Raw genomic sequence first — 20656 nt, forward strand, 5'->3', positions numbered from 1 at the left:
AGGGAGGGACGGAGTGAGCGGGGGCCGGGCGGCGAGCGGGGCGGGCCCCGTGGGGCGGTCCCACGTGAAGAGCGGAGCCCCGCAGAGCCCGCGGGGAGCGCCGGGCCTGGGGGAGTGCGGAGTTCCTCCCTTTCGCCCTCCTCGGCAGCTCCTGCGGCCTCGGCAGCTGCCGCGGCCGCAGCGTATGCGGGAAAAGCGCCCGCTCCCGGCGGAGCTCCGCCTGGGACAGGGCCGAGAAATCCCCCGGGGGCGGCGATAACGCGCCGCTGTTGTGTTTTCCTTCTTCGGACGGAAGTTACAGGCAGGAGCCCCAGGAAGGCGAGAGGAGGTCACGATCGAGGCATCAGATCCCTCTCGTGGCCGTACCCAGCGCCTTCGGGATTCGGCGTGCAGGTGGTGCACCAGAAAAAGGTGACGTCTTTTACCCCAAACCTCGAAAAGCCAGCTCCTGTCCGCTCTCCCTCCAGGCACACAACGCGATTCTCCCACAGCTGTAGCAGAACGGCTCAGCTCGGATGCACTGCACTCAAAACTTGCAGGGAAGGTGGAACGTGTGTAGATGATGGCTGAGGATGCCATCATTACAGGTAAATCATCCATCCACAAAAGAGTATTTAGGACATGAAACCCAGCAACTGACTCCAAAACAAAAGAAAAAAAAAGTGTGATAGGTTTTGTAAAATCAAAAGGATCTATGCCTTTTTATAAAACTCTTTATTAGTAATACTTGAGTGAAACAGAAACCCTGGTAACAACCAACTCCTTCAGTGTCTCACTGTTCAGATGTAACCTTGCTAGGAAGTTTAATTAAGGACTGACAAAACTGACTCATCTGCTTTCCCTAGAAAATGGAATTAAGTTAAAACAATGTATGATGTAAGATTAAATTAAGCAGATTATTTCTAAGGCATAACTTAGTGCATGTGTAACATATCTACATAATGATTCTTCACAATCACCCATCTGTAGGAACTTCGTTTTCCATCTACCAGAAGCTGCAGACAATTCTAACACAAAACAGGAATTAATGTTTAGACGCATCTTTCCCCCCTTGTTCTATCCAGAAGACACGTGTCTGCCAGAGATTTATAGATGACCAACCTCTACATCCTTTAACCACGTGGAAGCCTCCTGGCTTCAAGAGGAGTACATAAATGCATAAATCTCAAATATGAAAAAGTCTCAAAAAGTCCTCAGGGAACAAAACAAAATGATAGCATTTTGGCCAGGATATATAACTCAGCTTTCAGTAGATTCACAACTTAGAGCGAAGAAGACTTAGCTAAGCTCAACTGCATTACAATTCAAGCTGATGGAGTCCCTTTAAATGTAATGATTTTATGTGTACATTCAGTGTATTTTGATTTGAGCCCCAGACATCTCTCTTCTGTGTCTAAAGACTATGAACCAAACCAGAACCATTTGCATGTAAGGGTTTACCCTCCACCGGCCTCTACATGTACCTTTTCACAACTCCAGTACAAGAAACACCTCCCTCCATGTCTGAGTACTTGGAGTTAGTCTCCTAGAGCACTTCAGGTAACAAGAATAACTGAACAGTGTTAATGAGAAACCTCTTCCAGATTTATATAGTATATTTATTCAACATGCATCTGCCATGCACAATTCCTGCTGATGAAGAATTATCAGAGTTCTTGCATGGACTGACTTGCTGGAAGCAATTCCAGTCAAGCCATTAAGATTTCATCATGTCTGGGGTGTGACAGAGCAGCCCTGGTGACACTGAACAGATTCTTCTCCTGAATTACTTCACATATAACCTCCTCTGTCCTACCCATTAATTGGCCGTGACCCATAACCTTTATCTACCAATACGGAAAAGCCGGTTTCCACTCTGAATGAAATTTTCTGTAGTAATTTTTCAGCTGAAAACCAAACTATAGGAAAATGCCTTTCCTTTGAGAACAGCAGAACAAGAGTACAGATTGTTGCAGCCTCAAAATGAATTTCCTTCCCTGGGGCAAAGAGCTAGCCTGGCAATTAATTACACTTTCTCTAAGAGTCAGACAAAAGATGATAAGAAGTGGTGCTTTCATAACTGAAGGGAAGGACAAGAGATTGTGGTTCATGATATTTCTGTCCTCCTATACAGCCTCATCACATCAAGAAAAATAAAAGCAAACCCCGGCAATATTTAGGCTGCTACAGTCAATTCCACAGTTAGAGACCATTTTCCTCTCTTGTACTTTCCAATCAGTTTACCAGTATTAGTCTCTTTGTATAACACTACCAAATGTCCTGGGGCAAAATAAGTGGTTTTTTCCTATGACTTCCAGAATACCCTTACAATAAACATATCTTTATTCTGGTCCATCTTTTACTTGAATAATCATCATAAGCACAACTTACTAAATATGTAACCTTCAATTTTGCTTAAAGCTACATCAAGGAGCTCACCTCTGTCTCCTAGGGGCTCTAGATTCTCGCATAATTACTAGTGACTTTAGTAGACTTGCAAGAACAAGGATATTGATAATTAAAAGCATACCTGACAGGACTCCAAGGAGTTATTGGCAGAACTCATTCTACTAATGCTTGAAAGAAAAATAGCTTAATGGCATAATTTTTTACTGTGAGCCATTTAGAATGTTTATATAATACTTGTTCACAAACTAATCCAGCAGCAATTATTTGCACTTCCTTCTACCCCAGAGCAATGGAGAAAAGATCAGGGTTTGAACTTTCACAGGTATTTTCAAATGCAAACTACAGTTGTGGATTTTGTATGTCTTCTTGTCATGCTCTTTTTGGAAATACAAAATTATTTTCCAGGGTGATAACACTGAGAAACAAACTCAGACTTTTGGAAGCCATACCAGCATTCTGAAACATTGAAAAATTTTTTTTGTTCAGATAAAATCTGAGTAAACGATTGTAGTAAGAACACCGTAGGAGTCCAAATTACTTTAATGTGCAATGAATTCTAGTGGAAAAAAATATGTTCTTGACAATGTTTTCTGAGACATTCAGCACATTAAGAACAACATTTATGAATTAACAATCCACAAGCTGAACAGGAAGCTCTGTGAATTTGACTTGTGCAGACACAGTGTGAGCAGTAACCTGAAATTCCAGAATGTCAATATCCATCTCTTCAAACAGTTCAGCTATAAAAGGATTTTTCCCACCATTGTGGGCATTCATGTAAGGCATTTACTTTATCTGAAGCCACTAGAAGAAACAATGACCACGAGATGTGGTACTACAACATACCTGAGATGAAACAGGAAGGACTCTGAAATGGTAATGGCTGGGCAGTGGATGTGCCCAGAATGGTGACAGTGCTGACCATTAGGAGCCAATTCAGAGTGATGATGGGGTGAAGGTGACCTGCATTCATGTTCAGAAATCAAATTACAGCAGAACACACAGTTCTGTACCTTCAAAGTTCTGTAGATCTAAGCATTCAAGGAGTTTTGGGGACCCAGAAGTCAATGTGTATGTCACCATTAGAGTACATGAATGCTTTTATAGTCACTTCCAGAATATGCAGCTACCTTCATAACCCATATTAACACTTAAAGAGTTAACATCTGTAGATGCTAATGCTACTAGAGGAAACGAGAAATCTTGGCAGAGAGAGAGACAAAAGTAATTCTATTAAAGCAATTTGGTCTGCTGGTCTTCAGTCACACTTTTTAAAAATCAAAACAAACTGAAGAATCATCTTTATGGAATCCTTACAGGATAATGCCCAGAACAGGATCTAGCTGCTGTACAAAATAATTTAATATAAAGTATTTGAGTATTTACTAGCTTACTGAAACACGTAATACTAAATTTCAAACAACATACATAAAAAAAATTACAACCATTATTCACTAGTTAGGAGTTTTGTTTTACCACCTTGCCACAGCAGCAAGATGGTTATTTCTTCTGTGAACTCCTGCTGAGAGCCAAAAATCTCATCTTTGTTTACAGTAGATCCAATTTTTGGTACTTGTAATAGTATCTGGGAGAAAAAAAAGTGATAACAATCAATAAATGGTACATTCTCACATGTAAGAGAAAGCTCAATGATCTGACCAGCTGTTCAGATGTCCACTAGATATATTCAATGCTAGCGTTTGTCTGGAAGGATCTGGATCTTGCAGGTCTCATTTGCCAGTGAGAACAATAGTTTTGAGTATATGTACATTCCTAGTGAAGACCAGCATCATCTAGAAGACTCCTTGAGCAGAGAACACACATCCAGCATAAATCCCTCTGCTGCAGTCCGTATTTGTTTTAATACTTTCATTGTTAGTAGTTTATTTCTATGCTCCCCCATGTTTCCCCCAGAGCTGGTTTGCCCCTAAGTTGTATCCTCCCCTATATTATAAACCCCATCTCATGTTCCTCCCCTGTGTGTTACTGATTAAGATTTTGTACCCACTCTGTGTATTTAATCCTGTGCACAGAGGTGCTCAGGGCTCTTCTGTCCCTGACCCCTTTGGCACCAATAAACCCTTCCCTGCTGGAACCTCATATAGAGAGCCTCCTCCTTTCTCCTTCACCTGATCCCAGATGTTGGTTAGCGATCCTGCACCGTAGAGCAAGTGGCTCTAAAGGTTCTGCCTTCAGTAATTCCCATACTGAGGCAGTTCCCCATACCTGGCACGGTGCTGGTGTCACACTTGGAGCTAGCCCAGGTTCCGGTGAACCATGTCACCCCCCACCACAGTAGGGTCTAATTCCTGATACCAGCACCCTCTAGAAAAGGAGTAAGAAAACCAGACTTTTGTTCTGACAACACTACTGGCTGATTTCCAATTCACTTTGCCCACCAAGTACAATCTGTGTTCTGTATTACCATAATATGCCAGGGCACATGACCCAGCATCCTAGTTCATTGATTTGTAGAGAAGCATCAGATGAGTGTCATTAACTACACACTCACAAGCACTTCCCTGCATTCTAGATCCTGTATGTATGGTAATAAAGTAGGAAGACATTTCAACCTAAGAGACTGCAAATGAAATTTTTGTGTGTTCAGTACTTTTGAAGGCTGCCACACTTATACAGTATCTTTGTATTGAATTAAAACAGAATAAATGACACACAACTTGTAGGAAACTTGGAGAAGAACTGCTTTAAATTTTGGAAGACACATGCCATCCAGTGGTACACCAAGAAACTTCATGAGAGATGGGAAAGGGACCTCTTTGTTAAAGTGATGAGACAGTTTTGTTTACAGTCTCATTTTTGTTTAACAAAAGTTTTAACAAAAACCTAGGAAGTGAAAAAATGAGCTTTCCCTATATTAAGGGTTTCAGAAGAAAATAACAGAAACCTTATGAGAAAAAAATAATTTTCAAAGAAAAATATTACTGATAATTTGAACTACTTTAGTAGAGGGGTGGTAGTGAATACCAAAGTTCAACTCAGGCTTACCCTAGAAATAAAGCACAGAATAATAGTAAGGCCTTAACTGTGAAGTAGCCTATGACTATATTAATTCCTATGCTAAAGATCCTTGGAAGAGAAAATGTTAGTGCAATTTTAATAAAGTACTATTGCACAAGAACACTATTAAGCCAGAGAGTTGAAGTTTTATGCATCTTTCATTCTTTTTAGCCTTTCAATTTTTCCAAATATTCAGACTTTTTTTAAAAGCCCAACAACCTTTAAACACACAACTAACCAGTTAGCATCTGCACAGTGTACCAAGTCTATATACTCCTTTACCTTCAGGTACTCCTTTGGGAAGGCAGAACTCTTTCCAGTTAATTGGAACTTGCTGGAGCTGGGAAGGCCTCTGGCCTGGTGACATTCTAACAATTGAGCAGATTTCTTGTCTGTCACACAGAGGCTGAAAAGATTAATGACATTTCATTCACACAGCTATTTCCACTGAAGAAATACTCTAAAAGAGCTAAAAGCTTTCTTCTAGGGAAATTAGAGATTACATGCAGATTTCAAGGCATGTCACTAGAAAACATTTAAGACTACTTGTATAGTAGTCAACATGCTATTAGAAAGGGTGATAGAAAGCTTCAAAGCTTTAAACATTCTCTTTAGCAGTTTTGATACTGTAAGGATTAAATATACAGTACAATAGAAATTAGCATGATAAAACTGGATTTAAGAAGTGCAATAAAATCAGAACCTTTAAAATATTCTTTTCTTCTGGACTTTGAGGAATAATTTCTTTTTCTGAGCTCAGAGACACAGGACGAATTTCTTCTGAATTTACAAATGGACCTGTGGTATTCAGGAACAGGTCTTCCCCAGGTGAGGCTTTATACACCGGCGACAAGCTAAACTACAGCTCCGTTGAAATAAAAAAGATACAGAAATAAGTGCCCAGTTAAATAACAAACAACAATTCAGATACAGGAATAAGTGCCCAGTTAAATAACAAGCAACAATTCAGATTGGCTAATGCTTGTTGGCTCATGCAAAAGATATTCTATTGCTTAAATAAAAATTATTTAGGGATTCAGCAAGACCCTAATGTTCTCTTATTTATTAATCTAATATGCACTAGCTCAAGAGTGAAGAGACAAGTGGCAGTACTGTACTGCCGAAGAATTCAAACTGCCATTTAAACATCAATTTTGAGTCAAAGAGTTTGTTCAAGTAAGGATACTAGTGCTGGTTTTACATTACATTTGCCAAAATACAAAACAAATTCCTAGATTAGGTTGTTTGGGGTTTTTTAATTGTTCAGAATTTATCAGTTTCTTGTGCAATATGCAGTGTAACATATATATAGGCAGAAATGCAATGTGCCACAAGGAATGATTTCTTTGGTTCTAATCATTAAAAAAAAAATAAAATAAAAAGATCAGATAGACACTCACATCTAGCTCTAGAGGCTGAGCATTACCAGGATTTTTTAGGACTTTGTTTTCCTCCATGATTAGCATGGTGGAAGTCATTTGCTAAACAAAAACAGAACTCAGTATCAGTTTCAAAGTCTGCTGTTTATTATTCCTCTCACAGTATTTTCCTAATATACAATACTTTAAGACCTCCATTTAGAATCACTACTAGTTCTTCAGTTTTAAGTATGGAATTCCTGTCATTCAGGAGTTTTTTTGCTCTTATGCTCTCCAAAATTAAGACCAAGAATTAGTTTACTGCAGCATAGACATTTCAGATGTGGCACTTTCTGCCACTTATCCTATTTAATTGTAATTTCAGTCAGGATTCACAACTCCCACTTCCATTCCATGCCCGTGTTAATCCGTGAGGCACAGTGGGAATACTCACCTCCACAGCATCTGTGCATTTGGTTGGCAGAACTTCTGCTGTCAACCCCTTTGATCTGACTGACGTGTCTTCTGGAGCATCAAGCTGCCTAAACAATGATGAACCGTCTTCTAAGGAATCAAAACTGCTTTTTCCTTTCTTCCGCCTTTTGCCTTTAGCTGTTTGTTTATGGTGCTAAATAGTGAAACAATTACATTTTGTGTTACAAAGTGAATCTCTATAGCCTGGTAAGCACTAAAAAAAGAGTCCCCCGGTCATAGTCAATCTCTACACAACCCATTTCAGTACTACTGACACAGGCAGTCTGAAAAACAGTGAGCTTGGGGACATCCATGATTACCGCTCTGTTGAGAGGGAGAGGCAAGCTACATCTCCACTCTGCCCTGGCTGCAAACACCGCTTTACAAATGTAGCAGGAACTACTATTCCTCTAGGTGGAGTTTTCCACCCAAACAAGGAGAAAATCATTTGTGTTACAACCTCACAGATTTATTAAGGATCTTTCACCTTGCTTTCCGGTCCTAATGGTGAAGAACAGTGCATACCACTTTTTAGGTCTGGAGTTCTCTCTCTTGCAGCTGTTATTTTACAGAGGTTTTTTCCTGTGACAGATTTCCAACACATTAATTAACTTTGAGATAAAGACAACAGCTACTCCCCATCCCATGTCTTACAGGATGGTTTCCAAAGAGGAATAATTGCAAAGCCACCCATGTAAACACAGTTCTTTCCTCCAGTATAACCCTTGTCTCCTCCCCACCATCAGGACTGCTTTACTTCTCTCCCATTCTGTAAACAAGGCTGCTTATTAATCTTATGTTCACCTGGCTATTTACAGCTGGGTAAATACTGTGGGATCAGAGACTGCATAATCACAGCAGTCCTTACCAGCAACAAATTCTGCTGCCATTACACTCCAAATTAAGCAGGGGGATATAATGTGGTACCTGGGCTACACAGAGAATTGTATCTGTCACAGGTCAGAACTGTAGTTACATCATGGACTCAAATGTATTTGTGATGCTGATATGAAACAGACTCAAGTAAAGAGCACAACACAAACAGTTGTGTTCCTGGGTAAGGTAAATAAGGAATGTCAATTTTCATTGAGCATCATGGGTGATTAAATGGAAAAATGCAGGGTCTGAAACTTCAGTTGGTTGGTTGTTTTGGTTTTCTTCTCCTAACACACTAATTAGAACCAAGTCCTATTTGCTGGGATGATTTTTTAATATACACTTTCCCTTCTAGACACAACTGAGTTTAGTCTGTGCTGGAAGACAAATGACACAGCAGAAGCCTGGTTTAGATACTGTGCAATCATTTAAGTTTGGGTAGAATATTCTGTTCTCACAGCTAGTACAACTACTTCAGGTCATATTTTACCTGCCAGTGCAGTTGAAATGCTTCCTGCTGAAGAACTGTAACAGCAATTTGATGATCTCTTTCTAGAAGAGGAGAAAAAGAAAAGAAGAACTATTCTGAATTAATGTTAATATTTAAAAAATACTATTAGTAAGAAAATCCCAGGAGTGAAAAGGGATAAATCTTATTTTAAAAAATATTGTCAAGGAGTTGCTTAATCACCCTTTACAGTTATTTGATAGTTTATTAAGTCACACATCTTATCATTAGGATTGTCACAATTTAAGACCCTCAGAAGACTCACTAAATACTTAGCACTTCAGTATTCTAGGACAGAACACATCTAAGGATGATGCAGGGGAAATTAGGTTTACAAGAAAATTCAGAATCAATTGGACAGAGATCTGTAACACTAAGACTGATATGTGTTATGAATGAAAATGTCTGCATATAAGACTGGAAGGAGAAGCACAAGGGTTAAAAGAAATGATGCTGTTCCTAGAAAAACATTCATGTTCCTCAGGTTCTTATATCAGAACCTGAAGGCAGCACTGTGACAAGGCCAAGTATAGAACACCCTTCTGTGTGATAAAACCTTACCACAGACAACTTGTCAGAGAAAAACTGGCATCCAGCAACAGGAGGGTGTCAACAGGGTGTCAGCACAGCACATACACCCCCCACCCCCATTGTACTTCTTGGCAGATGCATTCCAAGTAAGAAAACACTATCAACAGGCAGTAACCTGGCCCAAGATTATAATATAAAGTCAGCAGGATTTCAAAGCAAAGGAGCTCCCCATGTAAGCTGACGATTCCTAAAGAACGTAAAGGACCTGCCCGTAAACTGATTTTACTCTGGGCAAGCACAGAATGTCAGACTTAAAGAAGACTTGACAACAGATACCCTTCACCCTCTACCACAGAGACAAGCCTGGCCAGACTACCTTAGCACACCCCTCTTGCTGTGACTGAATGAAATCTGACAGAATTAGTGCAATTTCATAAAAGCAACTTATTTAGCTGTTTGCTTTTTAGGGATTTTGTATATAAATGTCATCTCCTTCCATAAAATCCTTCATTGAGTTCTCTTACATTGACTTCCCTGAGTCCCATTGACTTCTAGTTGCAAGGCCAAACTAGAAATCTGTAAGGCAAACTCTTCCCTGACCAGTTTCAAACTTCACCAATATCAAAGTTAAGGAAGACACAGGTAGCTGAAACTCCACAGAAGAGTCTGCAGGAGCAGAGGCTTATTTGTAACGGCCTTCCTTTTAAGTATCACTCAAAAGAGAAGAGTCTAAACATTTAGGTGCATCAAAGAGTCTGCTGTAGTGATTACCTTGGCATGCATCGGTCTGGAAAATCCTCTGGTACAGGTTCTAAAAAAAACCAAAAACATGAAAGCTAAACTTTAAATGCCAGCTTTGACCGGACAATTTTTTAGTGTGAACTAACTTATAAAGTACAATATGGAAGCAAACACAGACCACTAGCAGAGAGCTGCTCTCTATTATGCAGACAGACCTTACATAAAACGACAATTATATATTTTATATAGGTTCCTCACACCAGAGTGAAATTTGTTTATGTTTATATCCTGAAGTATTGTAGAAAAGAATTACCTAATATTGCTGAAAGATTTGAGATCTGTGGTATCTTATCTATGGTCACTGCTTTGCTGGAGTCCAGGAGAGTAGAGTTCTTGTACTTGCCAAGGTCCATGGAGTAAAAATTTCCCCTTTCTGGACATAAAAAATATAAGTGCATCTTATGCTGAATTTCATTGAGTTATTAAATTTATGACCAAACTGAAAGCAATCACATTTGCAAGACAGGAACTAAAAACCAAAATTAAAGCACTGTCTTGGCTCAAACAGCTGCATAAAAGTTTGGAAGGAATTTGACTGAACACACATTTGTGGGTCATTCCCAATAAACAGCTTGTGTCAACAGTGAACACTTTATGTTTAAAGTAGGATTCAAATTACACAAGGACCTGATTAGTACCAGATTAAAGGAAAGATACACAGATTTCATGTTAAGGACAGGTTTATAGCAAAGATGTGACCCGGTGAGTCACACTAAGGGAGGCTGCTAGTCTCTCTACTGTAGACAGTCTCCCCACATTTTCTACATCAAATAAAACTGAAAAAAAGTCACCCAAAAGTGTCACCCAAATCATCATCTCTGAATGCTTCAGGGGATGAATAAGTCTTCAGGCTGTCATCTCTGAATGCTTCAGGGGATGAATAAGTCTTCAGGCTGTTGCTAGCAGTGCTATAATCTGCAGCTGAATCTTCATCTAAACAATCTATCAGAAAGGTGGAAACACCTGTGGGAAGAGTAATTTCTGTACCTAGAGAAAGAGACAAAAAAGGTGGCTAAAAAATCTATCATCTTGTACAAACCATCAGGATTTCCTTATCTGAGTTTCATTCCTGTAATGAACTAAGTATTGTCATGTCAGTATCTCATAATGAGTCATAATACAGTTAAAGAAGCCAACAAAGGGCATCCTTTGTTTATTTCCATACACTACCATAAGCCAAGAGAAGATACCTTCTTTGCCCAAGGCTCACAAGACAGCATTTAAGAATTTAGTCTCCAGCAGGGTAATTCTTAAATAGGTCACAAGCTTTTAGAAATGCAGGTTTGAGTAAACTGAAGAAATCATGTTCAGGACTAGTTCTGTCAATGATAAAATCAAGATCATGTGGTTTCCAAAAGACTGGGCTCAAGACTTTCTCAGGTGCTTTGGGTCTGTCTGTGCTGCCTACAACCAATTCATGTGAGCCCAGCCACAGGCTGCAGTAACAGGCAGAAGTCCAGCCAGTGGTATCAAAACCTTCACTTCCTAATATCACACAGTCAGAATCAGCACAACAGCACAGTACAAGACCAGTACTTCTACAGAAAAAAAATTATATCATGAATTTTACATTTAGTTTATTATTGATATAAAATATATTTAATAATATAATGTATTGCCATTATACTCACTTGACGTCACTTCAGCATTTTTCAAACATCCTTTACTTTCAAAGTTGATTATTTTGGATTCCTAAAATTAAAGAGCAATATAAACAACCTGAGAAAACTGAAAGTAGACAAATAAAGGCATTTAAATACCATCCTTTATTAGCAGATGCTGAGAAAACTCACTGTTTAGTACTTCAGCACTTAAGCCTGCTAATCACAGTGTAATCTGTGGCAGGATTTTTCATGCACATTAACGAATCCGCACTCTTACAGCTCTAAAATTCAAGGCGTCTATCCCATAATTTAGTTCTGCAATCTTTGCTGGATGAAACTGCTGTTGTAGGCATACTAATATCAACTGAACTTATGCACAACAGAGGTAAAGTATTGAACTTTATTGTCTTTTGATTTTATTTTTTTTCAGATACCCATTCCTGACTTTCAGAATCCTACACCATTACTGTAAATACAAACATCTATGATGTGTAAGCAGTAGATTCTACAAAACTAGGAATTTTGTAGAAAATGTAAATAATTGGTAAACTAAAAAAGAGCCAACATTTTAAAGAAAAATAAATCTTATACCAGTATCACCTGTGTCCTTTGCTGCAGCAGATTTCAGTTCAAATACACCCAGTTCACTATTCTCTTGCCATTGCAGTATTAACTGTCCTGTAACACTTCTGTACCATCATCTCCTATGACCTTATTCCAGTTTTAGTAACACAAGAGCATCGGGGACCTGTTAAATGTCTGTGCGTGACCTACAAGTGAGCAATTCTCTGGAATCACAATCTACTGAGATCTCTTCCACACAACATAATTCCTACAGGCTTGCTTTGTCCAGGATAATTAGTATTGATATTTTCTCATGCATCCAGTAGCTCCAACAGCTTTTATTCTGGTCAAAGACACAGAAAATGTAATCCAAAGTACAGGACCAAGTGCAGCCTGAAAAATGTCTGGGCACACACAGACATAAGTCATAGGAAATTTTACCTGAATAGAGAAAGAAATTAATGTGTCACACTTCTCTGATTTATCCTCCATCCCTAGTAGATAAAAAGCAAGCCAGCATTCTCACCTTCAGTGGGACACTTCTTTCTTCTGGTTCCTTTTCTTTTATCTTGAAATCTGTTGTTTCTCTGACAGTCACTTGATTACTGCAGTTGAAAAACAGAACCAAATTCAATCACAGAGCTACACTGTTTTAGACAAAAGCAACAACTTTAAACCGTCTTTACAGGGTGTCAATAAATAATCTGACAAACATCAGTGCACTAATAATTCAGACTGCATTGTTCCAAGAGCCATCTCACAAGGCAAAATAATGTAATTTATTAACAAGTCTTAACGATGTTGTGTTTGAATGAGTTCTAGCTGACCTTTGGTTGCATGAAGAGCTCTCTTCAGTATACTCAATGTTTTCTTTAATTTTGGGTAGATTTTTCCCACTGAACTTTTTCTGCAGGCCTACAGAATAAATATTTATTTCAGTAATGATAATTTCAATATTAGAATTATATTATTATTTCTAACAGGGAACCTTTAGCTGTTCTCACCCTTTACACTCAATACTTTCTGATTGTATTACCACTAACAATGTAAAATCTGAATTTACTTGTTTCAGCAGTATATCAAGACAAATACATATAAAAGCAGGAGCCAGCAGAGCAGGAACAAGGCAATAACAATGTTCACGGTACCCTCTAACAGGAAAACTTTACTTTTAAATTGCCAAGATCAGCCCAAGATCAAGACATCCCACGCTGGTCTTCCCCATACTCTGTTAGCCTTCACTTGATTCCTATCCCTTCCCTTGAACTGCCATTTTTTTCTTAACAGGTCTCAAAATTCTTAGCTTGGTATCTGCTGCACTGCGTTCAACGAGGCAGCTCCTTTTGAGTAACTACTTTAAGCAATTCTTAAAATATTCTCTCAAAGGTAAGGCTTTTGTTGTGACATTTCTTAGTGCTCCCTTCCAACTCGATTAAATAGAGGGGAGGCACTTTACAAAAGGAAAAATCTTACGTATTGCTAACTAGCAGCTAAAATACAAATAACACTCCTGTTTTCAGAACAGCAGTTTGCTTTCTACAAGTGGTGAGAGACATGGACAACAATAAACCACTTCCCAACCTCACACAGGACCCGCTGCGCTGGGCACATGTGTGAGGAACAAACCTTTTTGGGGAAACCGAGGACGCTATCGGTAAAAATCTTGGCCGCATTACCCTGCCCAACATCTTGCCCCACGAGAGCACACCGGACAAAGCACAGCGCAGGGTCCTCTTTCGCCCACGCTTTCCCGTCGGTACCGGCCCAGCCTCCTGCACCCCCAGCCCCAACGCCACCCGGGAGAGGCGCTTACAGGCAGGCTCGGGCCCGCGAGGCCCCGCGCTCCCGAACAGGCGCCGCCGGCACATCTGGGAGACACCGGCGCGGCTGCCCGGGAGACCGGCCGCTCCCGGCAGAGGGGAGGCGCGGCGCTTCTTCCACGGTGCTTTCCCGGGGCGGGGGGCGCGGACCCTGGGGTCCCGCTCCATGGCAACCCGAGCCCCCGCAGCCACCCCCGGCCGCGGCCCCTCAGGCCGCACCGCCCCCGCGGCCCCAGCCCGCATGCGCGGGGCGGCCGCACGCGCCCCGGTGTGAGGGGCCCGGCCCCGGTGTGAGGGGCCCGGCCCCGGTGTGAGGGGCCCGGCCCCGGTGTGAGGGGCCCGGCCCCCATGAGAGACCCGCTGTGGGCAAGGACACCTGCACCGGACATGGTGCCTTCGTGACTCGTTCCGACCCGGCCTGGAACACTCCCAGGGCAACCTATGACAGCGCCCCACCGCCCTGGCATGGAAAAAACTCGTGTATGAAAATGGAGTAAATAAATCTTGTGTGTGATAATCCCTGTACTGATCCGGCCCCGTGTTTCAGCTTCAGTTTGTAAGAGAGGAAGAATATCGTTGCTTCGTTACCTGAAAAAATAGAGCATACAGAATCATAGAACGATTTGGGTTAAAGGGACCCCAAATACAGTGCTGTTCCAACCCCCTGCCATGGGCAGGGACGCCTTCTGCTACACCAGGCTGTTCCAAGCCTCATCCAAGCTGGCTTTGGGCACTTCCAGGCGTTTCTGGATACCCGAGGGAAGGGAGACACAAGTGCACACAAAAACCGGAATAGAGCCCGAATGCTTTGAAACTTTATTGGTTTAGACACAGTCTGAAAAAAATACTATGCATTCCCAATTGTCAATTCATAATTAACAAGCATATACATTTGGTTATATGATTATTGATTTAAAATTTAAAAAATGAAACCATTACAGAAAGACTTTGCATCTTCAGAGAACTTAGCAATAGTTTGTTTTCATAGGAGATTGCTAAAATGAATCTCATGTCTCAATATGATTTCGGTTGTTACTTTATTTTACATAATTTCTTATTTTTACAATACGTTTAGTTTAGGCACACATATGAATTCCGAATGACTTCATACCGATGGTGAGGAGAAAGTGCTGGAGGAACAACAGATTTTATAAAAGAGCTTTTATTGTATGTCAGTCCACAAGAAAATCTTATGAGCAGTTTTGAGAAAGGTGAGAATTTAGTTCTTTACAAAAATTTCCATAGATGACTTTTTGATATACATGCTAATATACCAAAACCGGAAAATTTTATTAAGTTAGGAATTTTTTTTACACAAATGTGTATGTTAAATTTTACCTCCCTTCACTTTCAGTTGGAAATACAATAGGCAACACTTACCAAAATGCCTCATTTGTTGGCTGCTTTTACATTGCTAAAATACATAACAAAAACCTGAAATGAAGGGCTTAAAGGGGCTCCAGATGCCTCAGAAAACATTTTTCTTTGGAAGAATTTGAGGGATCTAAAACTTTTCCATTTCTGGGCTACAGGTATCCAGACTTCTCTGAAAAGCTTCATCGTTTCACAGGTGCAGAAGTGGTATAGAAACCACCAAATGTGCAAAATACTGAAGAACATTCAAAGAAGAAAAAATTATTTCATTCTGATTTTTTTCCCAGTGAAACCAAAGAGACCTAAAGATACAAAAAGTATGCCAATAATTGCCTCTAATTAAAATGCTTTTTCAATTTCTTTCTAAGGCATCAAGAGGTCTTTAAGTAACCTATTACCATGCAAAAATAGTATATTCTTTCCCATTTTACTTTCATCTTGTAGCATTTATTTACATATAGATCAGCAGTTTGTGCTTTTAATATATGTAAAACTTAAAAAAAAAAAAAAAAAGTAACTTAATTTTTTCATTCCAGAGGTTAAGGTCAGATTATTTTGTTGCACATGAGAATTTTATATTCATGGCAAAAACAAGACTGGACTTTACTGTTGCTGATAGGATACTGACTAACAGTGAGGGCAGATTGCAAAATGGTACTTTATCAAAAAAACTTACCATCTCTGTCCCACCTGATGTGCATCAAACATTTTAACCTGCAAATGTGCCTTTCAGGACAGAAGTATTCCATGTAATTTCTGCCCATATGGGGTTAAAGACTCTGGTCTGTTTTCTGCTCACATTTTGTGCATTCTGGCAGAGCAGATTTTTCTTTGTGCAATATATCAAGCAAAGAACATATAAAATATATAACTAAGCAAGTCTCTTCCTGAAAAATGTATTTTATGTATTTTTTTTTATGTATAAGAGATTCTTCCAGTGATTCCACAGGCATAGCACCAGGCCCAGGAAGAACCTCCCATGTTTAATGTGTCCAAGAATGAAGTACTGCAACTGTAAAACTGACTGCAAAAAGAACTGCCACTCTTTAAGATGAATAATTGAAACTAATCTTGTAATTAGTTATCTTAAGGTTAAAAAAAACCCCAAAACCATCTGGTTATTGGACAGCCCTGGGGGTTTTATCTTGGTGGTCACAAGAAGTGTTTCATTTTATGAAACTCAATACAAAATAAATATTCCTGGAATTTGAAGAGAAGCAGGATTGAGCCCAGTTCATGCCTTTTGCATGTCTCTTTTTCAAATGTTAATTCCTTACAACATCGTTATTACTGTGGTAAGAGAGTGACCTGCAGAGGAAAATCTGATTATACAAGTACAAAAGAGAGCTTTTAGTTTATTTATATATTTTTTCACAAGTTCTGAAAGCATTCACACTTTTGGTGTGACAAAAACTAACTCAGATTTTGCATCATCCAAGTGTGGCCAGATCTGCATTTTTTCTTTCTTATTCTTTTGGTGTTCATATATTTGGTTCTAGTGCATCTGACATTCTGCATCAAATACCAAAAGAAGAATATTATTCAGCATCATATATGTAAAAATAACAGCCATCTGAGCTGTAAATAAACTAATATTGGGATCTTCTATACTTATACAGAATTTAGTTGTCTCAAAAAGCCTGAAATCATCTTAAAAGAAAAGTAAATTAAATTGAAATTGCAAAAAAATATCAGTGAAAAATAGCTTTTCTCTATTTACTTAGTTGACTAGGGTTTGGGGTTTTTTATTTAAAACTGTTGCATTAAAACAAACAGGAAATTGTACTGAATTTAATTCTCCATTGCTCTGAAGGTTGTGCATGTAATGACTGTCTTTTGGCTGATACAAAAAGGATATGAACTAAACTCCACTGAGATAAAAATCCTTTATGACTTGACCTAAAGAGCCAGATTTTATGCAGTAATCTCTAAACTCTATTAATGTGGCACACACAAATTCCCCAGGAATGCTATTGCTGCATACATTGGTGAAAAATTATGATCCCATCAGATCTCAGCTATTTCTTTACTTGCTTTGGACCGATGTGAGTCACTGCACTGAAATCAAAGGAGGAATCAGGTACATAAAGTGATTCAGCTGCATAAAGGGATCAAACACACATTTGATAAATCAAACTGCCATATTGTTTGAATCATTATGTTACTGATTCAGTTTCCTATGTATCTTTTTATTCTGAAATCACTGCAATAAATCAGTCTTCATATAACACTAACTCAATTCACTAACTTAATTCAATTTCATTTAGAAGCATGCAACAGCACTTCAGAGAGAAAAGAAGATACTGTTTAGATTAAAAATTTAAACCTTTAGCTTCAAAAGTCTACAGTGGATTCCACTATAAAAGAGAAAATAAGTGTGCATCCACTGTCCTAGCAAAGATCTAGCAGGCACACCTCCATGCTAGTATGCACTGGTGCAACAAACATCAGCTAGTAAAATATACAGATATTTAGGACCCTGTTTAGCAGAAAGAAGCCATCAACAGTCCAAGTATTCAAGAAACTTGACATGACAGTTTTCTCTTTGCCTTGCACCGTGCTTTGTACCAAGAGAGAGCTCTAGAGTCTGTTCCTACTCCTTGTGAGACTTACCCCTTTCTGACAACCACTGAAATCTAAGGTTTTATCCAGACAACTTGCTGGTTATTCCAGAGAAGCCATTGGAAGCAATGCCAATGGGACTTGATGCTTCCAGATGTCTGACCATAAAGATGTTCTCATAAATAACAGCCCTTTCTGCCACCACATCCACTGTTCTGCCACACAGTTGACACCTTGCACAGCGATGGCTAACACAGCCTTTAGCCCAGCCCCGTGAGTCTTTTGGGGCAGTATTCCTTCCCCTTCCATGGCCACACAAAGGATGCCCTCCACTGCTGCACCTCAGGCTGGCCTTTTCCCAAACCCTTTCATTTTGCTAAACCCCATCCAGAACCACAGCTTATTCCTTGTGCTCCATTTCTTTAGTGCTGTTTCTGAAAGGGAGTTAGTCCAGCTGGAACGTGCAGAATTAGCAGCACGTGAAGAAATAAATTAGGGATTGGGAGCATATGGATTATCGTGAATTCCCACCTAAAGCCACCACAGAGCCAGTGATGCTTTTGCAACCTTCTCAGTTTGAGCAGTTTAGATGTCTGTGAGTGCACTGGACTGGAGAAGTCCTAATGCTGAATCTGCATACCATGAATAAACTGTGTTTGGATGAAAAGAAAATAGAGGGAATACTGTGCTATTGCTTCCTACCTTGTTCTTGTAATTTCAAGGTAATGTTAATCCATTAAATGCAATATACTAATAGGTCTATTAAGTACACATAGTGTGAAATTCCTTCCTATTTTTGTTCTGGTTGTTAAGTCATCAATGATTATAGCAAATCAATTTAATTTACGTCTTGAAAAATATAAAAACTATCACTTAATATATAAACCAATATCCAGCTTGAAGTTCCAAATCAGAGAAAACAGACTTTTACTTTCACCATCAATCACTGATTATTTGAGTTAGACCACATTATTAAATTATTTATGATTTTAGTTTCTAATGTATTAGGTTATATACAATCAAGTATCAACAGACATACCTGAAATTTTCCCTATTTTAATTAGAAATGTTTGTAGTTATTTATAAGATAAGCTTCCATAGTTTCCTTGGCCATAAATTGAAATTTCTGCATATTTTGTGGCAATTTAGCATAACTTTTAGTAGTGCCTTACTGTGTATCTAGAGTAAAAAAGAAATTGTATCACACCTGATGGCAGAAAGAAGGGAAAATATGGTTAGTGATGAAATCCTAGAAAAATGAAAGGCTCAAATGTAAGATTCAGATGCATTTGTAATGTAAGATTCAGTATCCATTTCAGCAGTGTTGTTCTGGCTCTGTACTTTTTGAGTATTATTCTAATATTGCTATGAAGTCTATTATTCAGAAGATTCTTCCTGTGATTTCAGATGGAGATGCTTGAATATAGCTCTTCTATTTGTTTTTTGAAGTAATCTCTCAGTTCTGGTCTCTTAGCCTTTAATGTTGGTGTCAACAAACCGTTTTGCACTGAGAACATATCAGAGTGAATATAAATGGCTTTGACCTAAAAAAAAAGAGGAATATATTTATGGCAAAGGTTACAGGGATCACACTGAATAAACATTCATTTTTTTGCTATGCTTCCCTCCGGTGGTGCCTCAAGTCCAGGGCACTTTTCTGCTGAGTCCCCAGGATTTCTGTCCCCTGCCCACAGAAGGGAGCTCTCCAAGAGAATGAGCACATAATTTTCTGTATGAAAGCAAGGCCAGAGCACAGCAAGGCAGCACACAAGAGACAGTGTGATATCATCACTGCAGTTTCACACAGCTGAAAGGCAGTGGGGGAGAGGGCAAAGGCAGGGAGTTGTGCTAGCAAACTTCAACTCCACTGCAAAAGTAAACAGCACTGATGTAATCTTGCAAAATTATCATGAAGGTTTTCAGGCACAAAGTGTGTACATGATGATATTCTTTAGCTAATTAAAAGTGATACAAATATTTTAGCCTGTGCAAATGGCATTTCACAAGGCTGCCCTTGTTTGAGACAGTGGCTCTGAGCACAGTGGGGAGCTTGGCAGCACAGATGGGAGTGAGCTCTTCCTTCCCAGGCTGGTGTGGGAGAAAGTAGAAAACTGCTGTGACTGGTCAGAGTCTGCTGATTTAAGACAAAATTCCCCAGCCATCTGCTACTTTTGTGATTCCCCAAGCCAGATTGCTTTGCAGTTTGTTTGGCTGGCAGTTGCAGCGATACAGGCTGCAAATCCATTTTTTATTCCTTAAATATGTGAGTCATCTTTCCCTGCAAGCATTGTGGTCCAGGCCCTGCCCCCATACAATCCTTCATAAATCAGTGTTTGCACTATTAATGCTCCCCCATTTGCTGCACTAGCTTGCAGATCCTGGAGGCTGATGGTTATAGAAGCCACACTTGTCATTCCCAAGACAGAGACCCACGCTGCAGAGGATGATAAAGAGTATCCCCATAAACAGGGGATCCCATCCCACCAGAACATTAGCCACAGTGTCTGGCTCAAAGTATCTGGTTTTCAGATTACATATTGCAACAGAGATGAAGTTCTGAAGCCCTTTAATTTTGAAAACGGTATAATTTATTTTTTTATTCTATTATTATTTTCTTCCAATTTTTAGAAAGATGATTCTAGAAAGATGAAGGCTTTCCTCACTACTTTACACTTGATTAATTGAAAACTGCTGGTGGAATCAATTACTTGAGGCTATTTCATATTGTGAAGAGCATGACAGAGGCAAAAAAGACTTATTAGCACAGACAATTATGTG

At 39.4% G+C, this 20656-nt stretch overlaps 2 protein-coding genes and 1 long non-coding RNA gene across 11 annotated transcripts in view; 1 reads left to right on the forward strand and 2 right to left on the reverse strand.

The window, feature by feature from the left end:
• Nucleotides 1-29: 29 nt before the first annotated feature.
• Nucleotides 30-13938, forward strand: LOC117245094. Its single transcript, XR_004499305.1, has 3 exons — nucleotides 30-587; nucleotides 13410-13508; nucleotides 13643-13938. It is a non-coding gene; the product is annotated as an uncharacterized LOC117245094 (long non-coding RNA).
• Nucleotides 698-14200, reverse strand: MEIKIN (meiotic kinetochore factor). Of its 4 annotated transcripts, XR_004499304.1 has the most exons (15): nucleotides 13936-14200; nucleotides 12950-13037; nucleotides 12649-12727; nucleotides 11586-11646; nucleotides 10759-10941; nucleotides 10208-10327; nucleotides 9925-9964; nucleotides 8605-8666; nucleotides 7726-7820; nucleotides 7219-7392; nucleotides 6807-6887; nucleotides 6110-6265; nucleotides 5689-5812; nucleotides 4615-4713; nucleotides 3888-3973 (listed from the first exon to the last, which is right to left on the reverse strand). XR_004499304.1 is itself a non-coding variant. In XM_015641742.2 (14 exons), exons 1-14 carry the CDS (start codon nucleotides 14183-14185, stop codon nucleotides 3927-3929), a joined length of 1536 nt encoding a protein of 511 aa, XP_015497228.2. In that variant the 5' UTR covers nucleotides 14186-14200; the 3' UTR covers nucleotides 698-3926. The 4 variants fall into 4 exon arrangements, 3 of the variants coding, with proteins under 3 accessions (XP_015497228.2, XP_015497226.2, XP_015497229.2); XM_015641742.2 differs by lacking the exon at nucleotides 4615-4713 and having other exon boundaries at nucleotides 698-3973; nucleotides 10759-10917; XM_015641740.3 differs by lacking the exon at nucleotides 4615-4713 and having other exon boundaries at nucleotides 698-3973.
• A 535-nt stretch (nucleotides 14201-14735) lies between these two features.
• Nucleotides 14736-20656, reverse strand: part of ACSL6 (acyl-CoA synthetase long chain family member 6) — a 59204-nt gene continuing 53283 nt past the window's right edge. For all 6 annotated transcript variants that reach the window (XM_033517617.1, XM_015641859.1, XM_015641858.3 and 3 more), the window contains one exon: nucleotides 14736-19422. In XM_033517617.1, the coding sequence (XP_033373508.1) occupies nucleotides 19282-19422 (141 nt within the window). In that variant the 3' untranslated portion in view covers nucleotides 14736-19281. The remainder of the gene's footprint in view (nucleotides 19423-20656) is intronic.

The sequence above is a fragment of the Parus major genome, chromosome 13 (genome assembly GCF_001522545.3).
Source record: "Parus major isolate Abel chromosome 13, Parus_major1.1, whole genome shotgun sequence".
In the NCBI taxonomy this organism is placed as follows: Eukaryota; Metazoa; Chordata; class Aves; order Passeriformes; family Paridae; genus Parus; species Parus major.